Source organism: Eretmochelys imbricata, chromosome 7, assembly GCF_965152235.1.
Source record: "Eretmochelys imbricata isolate rEreImb1 chromosome 7, rEreImb1.hap1, whole genome shotgun sequence".
Taxonomy (NCBI): domain Eukaryota; kingdom Metazoa; phylum Chordata; order Testudines; family Cheloniidae; genus Eretmochelys; species Eretmochelys imbricata.
Window position 1 is genome coordinate 15,910,636 of NC_135578.1, and position 17,125 is coordinate 15,927,760.

General features: G+C 41.0%; 1 protein-coding gene across 1 annotated transcript in view; it reads left to right on the plus strand.

Moving 5' to 3' along the window:
* EDEM1 (ER degradation enhancing alpha-mannosidase like protein 1) overlaps positions 1-16,191 on the plus strand; it is a 28,021-nt gene extending 11,830 nt beyond the window's left edge. The window contains exons 4-12 of the mRNA XM_077821235.1: positions 2,251-2,422; positions 5,113-5,296; positions 5,942-6,116; positions 6,761-6,881; positions 7,819-7,989; positions 8,660-8,733; positions 9,969-10,065; positions 11,530-11,718; positions 12,641-16,191. Of these exons, the coding sequence (XP_077677361.1) occupies positions 2,251-2,422; positions 5,113-5,296; positions 5,942-6,116; positions 6,761-6,881; positions 7,819-7,989; positions 8,660-8,733; positions 9,969-10,065; positions 11,530-11,718; positions 12,641-12,730 (1,273 nt within the window). The 3' untranslated portion in view covers positions 12,731-16,191. The remainder of the gene's footprint in view (positions 1-2,250; positions 2,423-5,112; positions 5,297-5,941; positions 6,117-6,760; positions 6,882-7,818; positions 7,990-8,659; positions 8,734-9,968; positions 10,066-11,529; positions 11,719-12,640) is intronic.
* The last annotated feature ends 934 nt before the right edge of the window (positions 16,192-17,125 follow it).

A 17,125-nucleotide genomic window follows, 5' to 3' on the forward strand; every position in this document is an offset into this window, starting at 1 on the left:
TGTTTCTTTAAGTGTCGGGTAAAACAAAAGGCAGGTGTGCTGTAGAGATCACTTTTTAAGGTAGTCTTTCTTTTAACTGTTCTTCTTATTGAATAACTTTTAATGCTGCTTGCTTAGTCATTTCAAACTGCAAGACACTCTTTGGACAGCTGAACACTTTTTTGGAGAGTTTATTCAGTGTATTGATATAAAATATGTTGTTGCGCTCCCTAAAAAGGGGTTTCTGTCAATATACTGTAGACAGGCTTGGCATAACTGAAATCCCCACATCAAAGTAACACTCCAGTATAACTGAAGTTCAGCAGTGCCATTTGCTGTAATCTATAATCTGCAAACCGTGCAAATGAAAAGAAAAATAATTTCCTGTCATAAATATAAAGGGATGGGTAAACCCCTTTAAAATCCCTCCTGGGCAGTGGAAAAACCCTTTCACCTGTAAAGGGTTAAGAAGCTAGGATAACCTCGCTGGCACCTGACCAAAATGACCAATGAGGAGACAAGATACTTTCAAAGCTGGAGTGGGGGAGAAACAAAGGGGCTGGGTCTGTCTGTGTGATGCTTTTGTGGGGGACAGAACAGGAATGGAGTCTTAGAACTTAGTAAGTAATCTAGCTAGATATGTGTTAGATTCTGTTTGTTTAAATGGCTGATAAAATAAGCTGTGCTGAATGGAATGGATATTCCTATCTTTTTGTGTTTTTTTGTAACTTAAGGTTTTGCCTAGAGGGATTCTCTGTTTTGAATCTAATTACCCTGTAAGGTATTTACCATCCTGATTTTACAGAAGTGATTCTTTTTACTTTTTCTTCTATTAAAATTCTTCTTTTTAAGAAACTGAATGCTTTTTCATTGTTAAGATCCAAGGGTTTGGGTCTGTGGTCACTTATGCAAATTGGTGAGGATTTTTATCAAACCTTCCCTAGGAAGGGGGGTGCAAGGTTTTGGTGAAGATTTTGGGGGGGAAAGATGTTTCCAAACGGGCTCTTTCCTAGAAAATAAAACCGGTTAGACGTTTGGTGGTGGTGGTGGCAGCAGCGAAAGTCCAGGGGCAAAAGGTAAAATAGTTTGTACCTTGGGGAAGTTTTAACTTAAGCTGGTAAAAGTAAGCTTAGGAGGTTTTCGTGCAGGTCCCCACATCTGTACCCCAGAGTTCAGAGTGGGGAAGGAACCTTGACATTTCCCAACGCTACAATTCCTCTCTTCTCTCGTTTTGTTTCTTCTCCCAGACATTTGAAAAATATGTGCTGTGCAGGATGTCCTAAATATTACCTAGTTGGGACCAATGGATTGATATTGACTACTATCTTACACAAAATCAGAATAAAAATTAATTTTGGTATAACTGGTATTTCAGGCAAGGTCTCACATGGGTTAAGTTTGGATATTTTTGTCCTCATTTATAATTCCATTACAATCTCATTTTATTGTGTCTTCTCTTGAGTGAATTAACATTGTGGGAAGACACATTCTGCTCTCTAACCTGCTTTTAAAAAAATCTTTTAAAAAAAACCTTTTGATGTGGTGCATAGCCCTGTTTCATTTGATCTTGCAGATGTTGACACTGTATCAAGGTGGAGCTGTACTAACAGAAGAGCAAAAGTCCCTACCTAATCAAATTCTGAGGGAGGGAGTTCTAGGGCTCTTTCCAAGAGTGCAAGCTCTCCATTCCTTATGCTTGGTCTGTGAATCCCAAATGAGGCTCTGCAGCCCAGGACTGAAGTTATTCCTTTTTCCTTCTGCACTGTATACTTTGACTTTAATGGTGCAGGAATGTGGGGGGGCCGGGTGGGTTGTGTGTATGCGTGTGAGAGAGAAAGGATGCCACCTTCTTCCCCCCAACTCATTACAGCTTTGCAGTGGGTTACGTCCTCTCTGAATCACTCCTCTTTTCAACATATGAAATAGTCCTTCACCTCTCTCACTGATGCTTCCTTTTTGAAGCTTATTAAAAGGCACTATGTGCCAAGATTCTTATAAATGTTCTCCCAGTTTAACTAAATCTGTTGGTATAGTAAAACTAAAGAGAAAATTCACGTATTGTGAATGGAGATGTTGAGATAACTGCATCCAGTCTTAGCTAACTGAAATTCAATAAGACAGCTATGGTAGGACCTTCAGACCGATGGAGTTTTACCAGTGTTTTTTGGAGCATTAGGTATTGGCCACACTGCAAGAGGCAGGATATTAGAGGTCATATTGCGAATTCTGTAGATTTATTTTTTTAAGGTTCTGCAATCTCTTTTCCAATAGGGTTTTGGGAAGTCTGCTTTCTGCCCACATAATAATTACAGATACCAAGCAACCCTTTGGTGACATGACCATTAAAGATTATGATGATGAACTCTTACATATGGCTCGTGACCTGGCAGTGAGGCTGCTACCTGCCTTTGAGAACACCAAAACAGGAATTCCCTATCCTCGGGTAGGTGTGATACAATCTATATTGATATACGGGGGTAACTTCCTTCTACTTGTCTTTGTAAGGAACTGCAACTTCTACTTTTTACAGTAGTGAACTTTTTCTTTTGTCTGAAAGGTACAGCTCTTGGCATCAAATGTGACTTACTATATTTTCCAGTACTATGCAGATTTGTTTTGAGCCCACTTTTCCACTCTGTAGATGCCAGGCTAAAGATTAAAAACTTCTCTGATATGCCTAAACTTTTTTTGTTCAGAGAATGTAGAGTAGGTAGTTACCTTCTCCTTTACTCTAGCCAAACCGTACAGACTTATTTCTAACTCTTCCTCATTACTCAAGGTGCTACGTGTTGACTTTAAAGTACTGTATACATTAAATATCTTAAGTTACTGATACAGACAGAAGGTCCCAACTAAAATTAACTGTTATCATGCAGGGAGGCATGTCTGTAGAGTTACTTCAGTAGCATCAGTGAATTAATACCAAAATAATGCACATCCAGAATAGAAACCTGGACATTAAATTAGTTTACATTATTATGTATTATATCAACATTCTAAAATGAGAGGTAATGCGTGGCAGTTGGCTTACCACTGACATACTTACTTCCTTTTTTATATATATATATCACTTAAATGAACTTAGCTGAGTTAGAAAAATCTACTCACCTGTGGCAAGTTGAAGGGCTTATGGGGCAAGTGCCATCAACATCTGCAGAATCCAGACTTTTGCTTAAAATGTTTCTAGTCTTCAGTGTTGCAAAGGAAACATTCCAATGCTGAATAGTAAATCAATGCAGTCTCTTTTTTTCCCCTGAGTCTGCAAATTGACATTTTTGCCAGGTTCATCTGTTTGAAACTGGGATGGAGGCTAAGGAAAGAACACGAAAAACTTTGATTTTTTTTGTGGAAACTTACTCCCATGTTTTGGCCAATTATATAGCTGTTCAGAACTTTCTGAATATTGACATTCTTAAAATCCTGGAGCAAGGGAAGAATTCTTATTACACTTTTTGCAACCAGATCTGTTGTCAGTTTTCACTTTCACCTTGTTACAGCCTGTCTGACAAGTGTCTTGTTAGTTTTTGCTGTTCAGAACATTGTGGGCAGCAATGAAATTGACAAGGATTTGGGACCGTTTCACTCTGATGGGTTGCTCTTGGGAAAGTCCAGTACATCCATATAATGCTGCTCAGGAGCTTCCCCAGAGGAAGCACTCCTGAGTGAAGGCTGGGAGAGGAGAAGAGTAGAGGAGATATCCCTTGAGTCTCCACCACCATCATGGCAGCCAGGAAATGAGGGAGTGGGGGTAGGAACTGAAGACAGCACAGGTAAATTTATCTTGTGATAGACATGAAGAGGTGGACTGAAGCCAAGAAAGGTTAATGAGTAGGGCATGAACAAGAGGTTTGTGGGTTTTTTAAAAAATAACTTATTACCAGTTCACGTCCTGTTCAATAAGATTAATTTAATGGTGCATGAACAGAACAGCTGTTTCTTTACACTGTGTGTGTGCGCACGCGTGCGAAACTATGGCCGGTCAGTTGTCTTTCACTCTGGCTATTAAGCTTAGTCCTTGGGCTTGCAGGTATCAAGTACATTTTCAAGGCCTGGAATTTAGTACTTGTTAATAGTGCTGCACTGACTGTTTTGCAGAATGAATGCAGTATGGTGGGTAGCAGTGCCCTCTAGCTAATGGTGCCCTCTAGCTAATGGGTTTCTTTTTCTGGAGAGAATTCTTATAGGGCGGAGATGGCAATCCTATCTTGATGGCCATTTGTTTCTTGGCTCTCTTGTGCAGATAAAACTATATGCCATTTGTGAGGGCCTCTTGCAGCTGCTGCAGGTTTAAGTTATCGCTGCCATTGAGATTCCTTATTCGAGTGTGAAAGCTAATTTCTTGTGCAGAATTATGAGATTCCCACTAAATTGTGCTTTGAGAATGAGAACATTATCTCTGCCATAAAGTAGTCATGGACTCAAATGTGGATACTGCAGTAAGATGATTTTCCTGTGAAAGATGATGCATTCATGGCAGAAGATTAGCTCATCATTTAGGCAATTATTTCTAGCTACAACGTTGCAACTTCAGAGTGGCGCACCTATTCTGCAGCTGAAATGTGGTGTCCTGGCTGAGCCCTCTTTATTGGGATGTATTTCTCTTCTTCACAACAACCAAATTAATTTTAAAGGATTATTGTAATTATTTTTCGAGCTGTTATGTTTGCATCTACTGCATGTAGTATGGACGTGTACATAACAATGTATGTAGTATAGAGAGATTGCCAGTGTCCTTTCATTCCCAGGAACAAGGGAACAAGTTCAGGTGCACCGAAGATTAAAGCTGTAATTCACGGTTTACAAAATTAAGCACCTGAATTGCATAGGTGCTGAGCACTTGCAGTTTAGTAGTTGTGCGCTGAGCACTTCTGAAAATTAGGGGCTCTTTACTTAGGCATATGAATCCCACTTAGGCATCTAATTTTAGGGACCAAAGTTTGAACTTGGATTGCAATACATTCAGCTCTTGCTTCAAGTGGTGGGAAGTTGATCTCTTCTTGCTTTATGTAACTAATGCACACTCCATTAAAAAAACATGGCGTCTTTAATACAGCTAAGAGTGGAACTTAGAACATTGTAGCACTCGTTGCTCAGCGTGTCATGCAACTGAAGCTCCTTGTATCTGTTTCACAGGTGAATCTAAAGAAGGGAGTCCCTCCTGACAGCAATAATGAGACCTGTACTGCAGGAGCTGGCTCTTTGTTGGTGGAGTTTGGCATTCTTAGCCGACTGCTTGGAGATTCCACATTTGAATGGGTGGCACGGCGAGCTGTTAAAGCACTGTGGAGTCTTAGGAGCAATGACACTGGACTATTAGGTAGTCAATGCTCCCATGTGATTTCCAGATGTCTTAGTCACTTCAGTCAGAACAGGATGTATTAACTGTCTTGTCTCCCATCCTTCTATTTTTAGATACCCGACTTCTTGCACAGTAGTGCTTCACACATTCTCCAGTATATAAAGGGCACCACTTATCTTCTATCTGACTTTGATATTGTGGGCTCTCTACATATGTACGCTTTTTATCTGTCTGTGATATTCTGTGGATGTACAGGGAAAGCATCATAGAGATCGAGGACACAAACCCCTGATGGTTGGATTTTTCAAAAAAACCCCACAATTGTGAAATCAGTTTGAGTATGGCACAAACTTGAAGTTCCTACATGTGTAGGCCCTATTAACATAAATTAAAATAGCATGTGAGTAAAGGCTGCAGGATAGGACCTTCAGTCTTCGAATAACTGCATGAGAGTACTAAGCTTGATGATAATTAGTTTTTTGAGCAAACAAACATTAACTTTTTGGCAATACTTTTTCCTTAAAGTTATTTTGTAACTTGAATATGTGCAGATCAAGGATTGGAACTTTAAAAATGAGTTGTCGCTTGTGCTTCCAACTAAAATATGCACCAGGAAATGTTTTAGAGATAAATCTTTGTCTTTCTGTCTGTCTATCCCTGAAGGAAATGTCGTGAATATTCAAACTGGCCACTGGGTTGGAAAACAAAGTGGCTTAGGAGCGGGTTTGGACTCATTCTTTGAGTATCTGTTGAAGTCTTACATCCTTTTTGGAGAAAAGGAAGACCTAGAGATGTTCAATGATGCATATCGAAGTATTCAGAACTACTTAAGAAGAGGGTATGTTTCCCATAGCTATCATTTTCTTAAATTTACAAACGCTCCAGTGCTGGGTGATGAGTTGTATAGCGTCAGTTGCTCTCTTTGGAGAAGATGTGCTCTCAAAGAAAAATTTTCCTTGGTGGAATTATCTGGCAACTGTTGTTTTTAAATTGGTTTGAAATTTGCACAAATAAGTACTCTTATATAGATCAATTGATGGGGGAGAGGAGAAGAGAAATGGTAAATCACTGTACATTTAAACCAGTATTTACTACTTGGGACAGTAGTGAAAAAAGACAAACCATCCCAGAGGGAGGGAAGGGTGTATGGGTGAGTGCGAGAGAGAGAAACAGTACTATACATGCTCGTTTCGGGCCCAGTCTTACCCCTGTTGTCAGTGGTAAGGCTCCCATTGATGTGGTGAGAGTAGGATTAGGCCCTGAATTTATATAAATAATTAATATTATCTGGGATTAACCCTGTTTTCCTAATAAGGTATAATAACATAGGCTCAAAAAAATATTGCATCCCCACATCTGTAGAACTCACTGTTTCTGTGATAGTTGTAAATTATGGCAATGTTGTAAGAATTTAGCATTAATGTGCCTTGTGCTCTCCTGAAAATGAAACATTCATGTGGTGGTGGTGGTGTTGCTTTGTAGACGGGAAGCCTGTAATGAAGGTGAAGGAGACCCTCCTCTCTATGTTAACGTAAATATGTTCAGTGGGCAGCTGATGAACACCTGGATTGATTCCCTGCAAGCCTTTTTTCCTGGACTACAGGTAATCTCAATTTTCAGTCTTTTGGAGACTAGGTAGTACAGTGGGTTGGTTTATTAGAGATGTTCGTTCTAATGCTAGTTCTGGCGCCAAGTGAGAGTCTGAATGACAGGTACCAGCTTCTTCCTTTCCCTGGGGGTGCTCAGCCCCTGCCCCGCCCCCACTCCCCCTCCTCCTGCATGCTGCAGAATAGCTGATACGTGGCGAGCGGGAGGTGCTGGGGAGTGGTGGGGGAGGGAAGGTTGATGGTTGGGGCCACCAGTGGGCAGGAAGGGAAAGGTGGAACTGACTGCCAGTGGGTGCTAAACACCCACTAATTTTTTTCAATGGGTGCTCCAGGGCTGGAGCACCCACGGAGTTGATGCCTTTGGGCTGAACATATCCTAGAGTCCCCTGCAAACCCAGCAACCAGTTTGTCATGGCTGACTGTCTGCAAAAGAGAGGGCCAAGACTAGATAGTAGGATAACTCTCTGCCTAAGACTGAACTGCATCCACAAAGCGGTGCTGAGAAACTTGGCTTGCACTTCACTAGACTTAAACTATTCCCCAATTTTCAAGAATTAATTCTGATGCTAATCTTACCATGTAGGGATCTGTGATGTGTTGATGTGAGCTCCCTCGTGCCAATGTTTGTGGTGTGAATGAAGTAACCGTATGATTCTGCTTTTATTCAGGCCTCTTCCCTCTTGAGGCGTATGTTACATCTGGGCATCCAATGCAATATGTGGGATGAAAAGTGAATTACTGTCTTTGCATCCAGTGAAGTGAGCTGTAGCTCATGAAAGCTTATGCTCAAATAAATTGGTTAGTTTCTAAGGTGCCACAAGTCCTCCTTTTCTTTCTGCGAATACAGACTAACACGGCTGCTACTCTGTCTTTGCATAATGTGAGCACAGTATTTATTACATGCACATGTTTATAGCTGTTAATTATTTCTAGGTTTTAATAGGAGATGTGGAAGATGCTATTTGTCTCCATGCCTTCTATTATGCCATATGGAAACGATATGGAGCTCTTCCAGAGAGATACAACTGGCAGTTACAGGCACCAGATGTCCTCTTCTATCCACTGAGGCCAGAGTTGGTGGAATCTACCTATCTTCTTTACCAGGTACTTCTCATTCTCTGAGGATATGGCCTATATAAATGTTGTGATTTCGGAATGCACCTCTGCTTTTTCTGTTATGTATTTGGTAATGGTCAGGCAGCAAACCTCATGCCAGTCCATAAAAAATATTCTTTTATACAGAAGTGTCCCTGGCTAGCTGTGTTTTAGACATGTAAAACAGTATGTGCTGCTTGCTTTGAAAAGACGCTGTGCTATAACTCATCTCTAACACACTCAAAATACCGCCTTTCAGATGTCCTATGTAGCAGATCCTTGAACAAATACTTATATGGCAGAATTAATATTTAAACTTGGTGTGGCAGCTGTTACAGTGAAACAGGATCTGTGCCAGGGCAGGTACCACCCCTCCTCTCAGGCTCACTGGCACAGTTTCTGATTTAGTCCAAAGGCAGCAATAATACTTCTTTTAAACCATCAGCTTCTCTCTGCCAGAAAAGTTTCCTGCATCTGTTCTTCCAGAGGACAGGCCCGGCAGGACCTTTCCACTGGGGCAAGTTAAGTAAAGCCCCAGGAAACAGTGGGGGCACTGAATAGCCTGCCTAGCAATGTCTGTCTTGAGAATGTGCTCCAATAAACCCCCACCATAATAAATACCAGCTTGACAATATTTTGAATTCCTGACTTTTTTTCTTTCTTTTCTTTCTCTACACAGGCCACAAAGAATCCTTATTACCTTCATGTAGGCATGGATATTCTTCAGAGTCTGGAAAAATATGCAAAAGACAAGTCAGTTTTCAAAGTCCTTACCCTTCTGTCTCCTGTCAGTGTGTATTTGTTTGTTAAAGACTCTAAATTATCTGAAAATGTAAAGAGGTGATCAATATTTTTTCAGAAAGATGACAAAGTACTTAAGTTACATTTAATTATAAATTCTGGAGGTTTCTTCTTTGAGTCAGCATATACATGTGATGTAACTGGCTTGTCTTCAGGTAGAAATCTGCATCTTCAACTGGGAAGAAATATGCAGGGTGTTTTTTGAATGATTTCTAAATTTTATTTATTTTAAACAAAAAATCCTTTCAGTAATGTCTTTTTGTCTTGATACTATTTTTTTCTGAGAATTGGGTCAGTTTTTGGCAAATGGGAGGAAACCGATTTGCTTAAGTTCTCGTAAAAGGAATATTCCTACCCTCAAACCAATCTCCAGTTTAAGTTTGGACTTAATCAAAATTTAAGTGTTCTCTGATCTAGCATTTTGGTTTGAGACTACCTCCTTGTCAAAACAAAAGTTACTTTTAAATGTTGCCATTGATTTTAGAGTATGGGCTTGGTACCTGTTTTACTAATATTATTGCAGGACTCATACAGGAAACTTCAGGTAATAAGGTTTTAGACCTATCTGCTAAAATAAATACAGTGATGCCAAATAAAACGCTGTGAAATGTAGCTTCTCTGTGTTGCACAATGACCCTAGATTATCTTTCGCTTGCACATTTTTAGGCACAGAATTTGTTCTTTCTTACTTGTGAAAAGTCATCCAACCACCAAATATTTGTTCAAAACTTGTAAAATATAACTGCAGCTAGAGTAATAGGCTGAATGACAACTGCCTTTATGTATTTCTAATGATTTGTCAAGTTGTGGCTATAAGGAAGACCAAGAGATTGTTGGCAGCACTCCTCAGTTTACCAGAAGTTGTTAAACTGTGAAGTCATAGATCAGGACTCTGGTCAGAGAATGGCCATACAATCTGGATTCTTGCTATAAGTACCGTATATTATATTGCACTGGTTATTCCAATACATGTGTTTTAGGGTAGTACTGTATAACGAAATTTGTGGTTTAGTTCATAAATAACAGTACTGGCAAACATCTATCTTTTTAAAGTGTGAGATGTCTCATCTTATTTTAATTTTTACTTCAACCCATGTTTGGCATTTGGTCTGAATGAAGTTATGAATGTGTTTTGTTCCTTAATGTCAAATGTGATGGAAATAAATCCAAACTAAATTTAATTTTAGGTGTGGCTATGCTACATTGCATCATGTCATAGAGAAGTCAAAAGAGGACCGGATGGAGAGCTTCTTTCTCAGTGAAACATGTAAATATTTGTATCTGGTATGTATTTACTTTTATCACCACCACCAAAAAACTTGGGAACTTTATATTAAAAGGAAGAAGCTTCTTTGTAGGGACTGCAGGCAAGCAACAACAATAATAATAGAAATGCAGGACTGGAAGGGCCCTTAAGAGGCCATGAAACCTATCCCCCTTCCTCTCTCCCTTGCTGAGGCAGGATTAAGTATTCTTGGATCAGTGGTCACCAACCAGTTGATTGCGATTGCCAGTGGTGTAGCATGGCTGCTGCTAAGGCAGACTCCCTACCCTGGGCCCACGCCACTCCCGGAAGTGGCCAGCACGGCCCTGAGGGTGGGCGTCTCCTTCTGTGTGCTGCTCCTGCCTGCAGGCACCGCCCCCAGAGCTCCCATTGGCCGGGAGAGCTGCGGGGGTGGTGCTTGCAGAGAGGTGCTGCAGGGGCGCGTTGGCCTCTTCTGGGAGCAGTGTGGGACCGGGGTAGGGAGGGAGCCTGCCTTAGCCTCGCTGCGCCGACCGGGAGCCGCCAGAGGTAAGTGCTGCCCAGCAGGAGGCCGTACCCCAGCCCTGAGCCCCCTCCCAGAGCCAGCACCCCATACCCTCTCCTGCACCCCAAGCCCCACCCGGAACCTCCTCCCAGAGCCAGCACCCCACACTTCCTCCTGCATCCAAATACTCTGCCCCAGCCCTGACCACCTCCCAGAGCCAGCGCCCCATACCCCCTCCAGGGCCCCAGTACTCTGCCTCAGCCCGGAACCCCCTCCCACACTGCGAACCCCTCGGCCCCAGCCCAGAACCCGCACCCTCTCCCAAACTCCAATCTACCCCAGCCTAGTGAAAGTGAGTGAGGGTGGGGGAGAGCGAGTGACTGGGGGGGTGGGGTGGGGAATGGAGTGAGCGGGGAGGGGCTTTGGGGAAGTGGGGCAGCCGCGGAGTGGATCCTGGGTTGCCCTTACATTCCAAAAGTGATCTTGGGTGTTAAAAGGTTGGAGACCACTGTCCTAGACCATCCCTGACAGCTGCTTGTCTAACCTGTTCGTAAGAATGTCCAGTGGCCTAGCTTGCACAATGCTGGAGGGGAAGGGAAAGGCTGGCTGCCATAATGATTCATGTTATAAACTTATGAATTCCTCAGAAAAATATCTTTTGTCTGCACACCTCATGTAAGCACTTACTTTAGTGCAAAATGAATGCTTAAAGTATTCAGCTCTCGTACTGAGTAGTCCTCTTCTAACTACCACCAATTTTTCTGCTTTTAGAATTAAAAACAACCCCCCCCCCCCAAAAAAAAAATTATAGTTTCCTTTTACTCTAATGGAAATCTGTGCCTCCAATCTCAAAAAATCTAACAAGATTGTTTGGTGTACTGACTTGTTTAGTGTCAGTTGAATAATTGCGCATGCATTTGATGAATGTCCTGATAACAAACATGAGTTTCATTAGATGGATAGCGTCATGCTTTCTCTCTTTTCCCTGCCTCTTGTTTAGTTGTTTGATGAAGAGAATCCAGTGCACAAATCTGGAAATAAATATATGTTTACTACTGAGGGGCACATTGTGTCTGTGGATAAACGTTTTCGTGACTCGCTCTGGCAAGATACCTTCCCTGAAGAAGAGGAAAGGAATGCAGAAAAACTAAAGCCTAACGAATTAAAAGCCATGAACTCCAGTTCTAACGTAAGCAGTGTATAAAGTGTCTCCGGCTGTGTGGTTGGAGAAAAGGGGTGGTGAAATATTACACCTTGAGAGATCGGGGAGAGGAAAGCAACTTTGAAGTGGTAACTAATGAACTTTGTTCAGCAAACCTATATTCAGATGTTTAAAAAATCCTGAACCATCTCAAGAATTTGAAAATTAGAGTGACTGCCTCTCGGAATGGGTCTGGATGGCTTGGAATACAGGAAATTGCACAACCTGTCAAATTGTAGGTCCCTTGCTCCAACTGTCCTCTCTTTCATAGTAATTGAAAGTAATTGTCATCTGATTGTTAGGGGATGTGCCCAGAGTAAATTGGTGCCCTCCATTCATTTCCTAGAGGTCAGCTTTGTGCATTGCCCAACCGCCGACTCAGACTTTAAAGCCAGAAGGGACCATCCTGATCATCTAGTCCGACCTCTTGCACGTTGTAGGCCACAGAACCTCACCCATCCACTCCTGTCATAGACCCTCTAACTTCTGACTGAGTTACTGAAGTCCTCAAGTCACGATTTAAAGACTTTAAATGGTGGATTCTCAGTAACTTGCTCTAGTTCAAACTTGCAAGTGACCTTTGCTCCTCCATGCTGCAGCATGTGAGAAGCTCCAAATACAAACCAAGAGAACACTACTTGTTGTGAAGTTTGCCTAAGACAGAATGTGCGGGGTACTAATCAAGGTTCAGAAGGGCGGGAGAGTGAGGCCCCGAACGCTACAAGGCACAGCAGTACTTACTGCCACAAGTAGTCCTGCTGGTCAGTGAGACCACTGCATCTGGTGCTAAGCTCTACACTTGTTAGTGTTTGCAGGGTCAGTGCTTGAGATTGTAACACTGCAGTACGGAGAATGTACATGATTGATTATACAGGTTTTTGAATTATATGATTTGTTGCTTTGTTCGCAGTGCAATAGGGTTCCTGATGAGAGAAGATATTTGTTGCCGCTGAAGAGTATTTACATGAGACAGATTGATCAGATGGTGGGTTTGATCTGAATTTGTTCTTCAGAGTAATGCTTCATAATATGCAAGGAGGAACGTGGACTCTGATTCTGATACAAATATCTACAACTGTACACCTGCGATGCGTCCTTACATACACTGAGTCACTTAAATAGCCACTATGTTTCTTAAGGATTTAACTATAAACTATAATAGTCTTCTAAAGTGAAATGTTATAAAGCAAAGGGAACTCTGAATACAATTTGATCAGAGTTCTGTCCTGATAAAATTTCATACAGTAAAGCTTGTATTGCAAATGAAGGCTGGATAATCTTGGAGTACAATTTTTTTTTTTTAATTTAAAAAAGCAACTGGCATGTGCCATGAAAATCATTTTGCTACCTTTTTGTAGCTGTATTGTAAATGATGTTCCTCTGGAAAAAGTTTAGTATCTAAGTTGAAAATGTTTGGAGTTTTGATGGAAAGGAAAGGGAATGTGCAATTTTATCACCAAATTTAATCATTTGGATTGTTCAGACTAGCAATAACAATGCTATTTGTTCCTCAGGTAGAAATATTTGTAGTGGGTTTTGGTTGAAACAAAGCTTTGTTTAGAATAACAGCTTTGAGAGGCAACTCCTAGTCATAAAAGAAAAGTTCTCAGTACCGTCATGAGATGTTTAAAACAGTGTTCTTAACATGAATTTGCACGTTCACAAAAGCAGACTAGCTATAGAAACCAATAATTTAAGAACAAGGTGCCTTTGTTTGTAGGGGAAATGCACAAGCCACTCTGAACTCTCTGAGCTGCTCACCTTGTATTGCTTAGTTGAACAGATGTTCAAAATATTCTTTAGGTTCTTTCTGTCATGTATCTAATCTAATGCCTTTTGTAAAGAGATCCTGAAGAAGTATACAATTATCTGACAATATGAAAACAAAGTAATTATACTTTTGGTAGTGCTTTTGGGGTTAGTGCCTTAATAAGCTTACCTTCCCTCATGAAAAAACCTGAGCTTTTCTTTGAGTCGGAATATATTTTTGTTAAATTGAATCAGTTACTTTTGGAGTGCCTTGGTCATACAGTGTTGAGTCCCAAAGAAAATGAAGTTGGTATTTTAAATACTGGAAGGATGTTGCCTATTATGCATATCCCAAAGAATGTTGAATTCTTTACACCTTTTTTTCTGTGAATTCAGTCAAATATTGTACTGTATGTGCTGATGTGTGTTGCCATGGTTGAGGAATTCATACAAAGCCTACAGCATGCTGAGATCCCTCTATCGAAAACAGTAGCAGTGGAGTGCATTCATCAACTTTCAGGAGGTACACAGCACTTCACAGGTCAGGCCCATAGTGGCTAGTAACACTGAGCTCAATCTTGCCTGTGAAAGTCCCTTTTGAGCCTCCATGATGAGTGGCGGTAGGGGGAGGGAAGAGTGGAAAACTAGCTGGTTGCCACCTGCCCCTCAGCTGCACCAGGTGCAGCTTAGGCATGCTTGAGGATTACACGGTGTGAATACTTGGGAAGAAAGCAAGTGAATTTGGGACAGTTTGTCATGGAGGGGAAAAAAATTCCTTCAACTGAGACTGAAACAAAACTTATTTTAAGGGTTACTATTTTTAGTGCTTCTCATCAGTTAAATCTGTATTTTAAAATCTCTTTTAGACTGCAGTTAAAATGTATTCAGCTACCACATTGTTTCCTACTTTTAAGTAGAGCTAAAACTTAAATAGGAATTTCAAAGTAACAGAGCCAAACTTAATGTGTGTGTGTGTGTGTATATACAGATCATCTTAGTCTTGTGACAGAAATCCAGTTCTTCATAAGCCATATGTTGCTTTCATAAAACATTTCTAACAAACATAATGAAGTCCATGTATTTGAGGCGCATGCTTAACTTAGTATACAGATGCATCTCAGGGACCTCCAACTAGACTTCTGTGTTCTTGCTAACAGATTTATCATGTATTCAGGAATCAAAATCTTGTCTTCCTATTTTTACCTGGTAACTTTTGAGGATGGGGGAGGAGGGGGCGACTTGTTCCCAAAACATACCTGTATAAGGGTCTGGTGCCTTTTTGAAGTTAGATACACCTTGAGCTAAAAAGTATTTTTTCTTAATTGTTCAAAACTATTACTGGAATATTTCATAGTCACTTGAGTGCCTATTTTAAAGCAAAACATGCTTCCAAGGTGTTATGATCCAAAGATGTATTAAGGGAATGCAGGTGACACAGTCTTAACTGGGGATGCCAGTCAGCCTCAGTTGCTAATTTAAGTGCAAAGGGTATTATGGAAGAAGCCTATTCTGTCTACTGGGGAAGGCATAAGCAAAAATATCTGGGCATTCAGAGATGCTGCTACCTGGGCGAAGTCTCTTACCTGCCAGTGATTTGAAGTGAGAAACTTTAATAAAGTTAGTAATGTGAAAAGAAACCTACATAGAGCCTCCAAAACGTGCAGCTTACAATTTTATTGTAAGCAATTAGTTCATGCCGACAGGTATCCTGGTGACTTCTTCTGCTGACAGCAAAACCTCCCCGATCCTCAGCTGAGCCCTTTGAACACCCATTATATGCCCTGCTACTTACAGTAGTGTTTGTGCCTTCTGAAAAATTGAGCCGAAATGCAAGTTCTGGATGGAGGTTAAGTAAAAGTATATGTTAAATTTGGGTAATTCTCAAAAGACCAGTTGGTTTAACCAGGCTGTACAATTTTTATTTTTCTCAAGTTTTTAATTTTAGGATTATACTTTTCTTAATTTTTACGTGAATTGCCAAAATTAGACTGACCTTCTTGAGTTGTGGAATTGGGCCAGCGTGGGCAGCGGCAGTGCAGGCTTCTCTGCTCTGTCCAGCTGGTGTGCCTCAGCCTTGAATTAGATGAATAAATTTATATCTAGTACTGAGAAGAGTTGGCTCTCCAGGACTTTTCAGTGCTTGTTGTCTCAGAGCACTAGCCACAATGCCAAATGGGATGTAGTCACCTGTCTGCTAGAAACAGGGCTGAAGTCACCAATTTGCTTTTCATAATCACCTAATAGCCATCATCCAATAGTAATAAACTTGGGTTGCTGTGGTACTGGATTTAATCTGGTGACCTGAAGGTGAAAGACACAGTCTCCTCAAACGATCCAATTTCTCCCTCTCCTTGCACCTCCCCTTCTTAAAAGTATTTTTGAAATAAAACATGTCAAAACACAGGCCATGTCTTATGTTTGGTGCACTAGTGTGAAAATCTATTTTTAATTAAGTATTAGAGCCAAGTTGAAAACACTGCTGAGATGACTTGCTTATACTTATAATGTTGTACGTCTCAGTGTAATGTGCAATATAATTTTTCTAATTAAAATTGCATTGTATGTATGTTTAATTGTTGTAAAATGTATTTAACTGGGGGAGGGGAAAGACTTGTAAAAGGATCAAATGTTCTTTTATAAATGTCCTAAGAAATTTTGTCAAAATTGCTTAAAGTAAGGTTTTACAAATTTGTATTAAAAGGCTATCTTTGACCTTTCTGTTTGTTTTTTTGTTTTTTTTCCCCCCTCTTCCTCTGAAGAGGGATGTAAGAGGTTTTAACAGTGTAACTTTGGGAGTACCATGGTGCAGTTTTCAGATTACACATCTTCATTTCTTTCATGGACTATGTAGTCTGTACATTTCACCCCCCCCCCCCATCCTGTACACTTTCCAAAAGTCTTGCTTAGTTGTTGGCTGAGAAGGCTGGACTAGGTTATGAAGTGGGAGTTTTCTGTAATATTTTTATTAAGCCGATGTATGCCTCAGTTTCTCCTATATTTCGCAAGGCTACCCAGTGGGCAGGGAGGGCATTAGGTAAAGGACAGTTTGCTCTCAGGACAGGGTAAGAGAAATAGATGTGAATGTTTACTAGCTGTCTGAGCTTGAATGGATCATTGATACGAGGAAGGTCTCAGCCAGTCTTTTTTCAGTGGAGAATTTGAGAAGACCATGGCAAATCCAATCTCCAGGGCACTGGGCATTGGTTGTTAGGTGTCAGAGGACAAACAACTGGGAAGATGTGAGGTCGGAGGGGGATAAGAGTTGGTTGCAGGAGGGACTTGGGCTATACTTTAACCTTCATTTCTCTGTGCTAACCCAAGGACTTCCTAGGCTGTGTTTCAATTGACTAATAAACCTGACACTTTTGACAATGCTATTTGAATATCACTGCAAATGCTTGGTGAGGTACTTTACTCCCTGAAGAGTGTATGAGTCTCTACCAGGAGTCTGTCTTAGCGGGCCTTGCTGAACAGAGCTCACAGTGTGAAGCAGAGGAGTGCTGAAGCCCCAGAGATCGTCCAAGGAAGTGATGAGGCTATATGCTTTACCCAGTGAAGGAAGAGCGTAACACCCCTTGGGCTGGGGTCTGGCACATTGAAGGGGTTCTTCCTAGAGACTTTGAAAGCTGGGGCCATAGCCCTGATC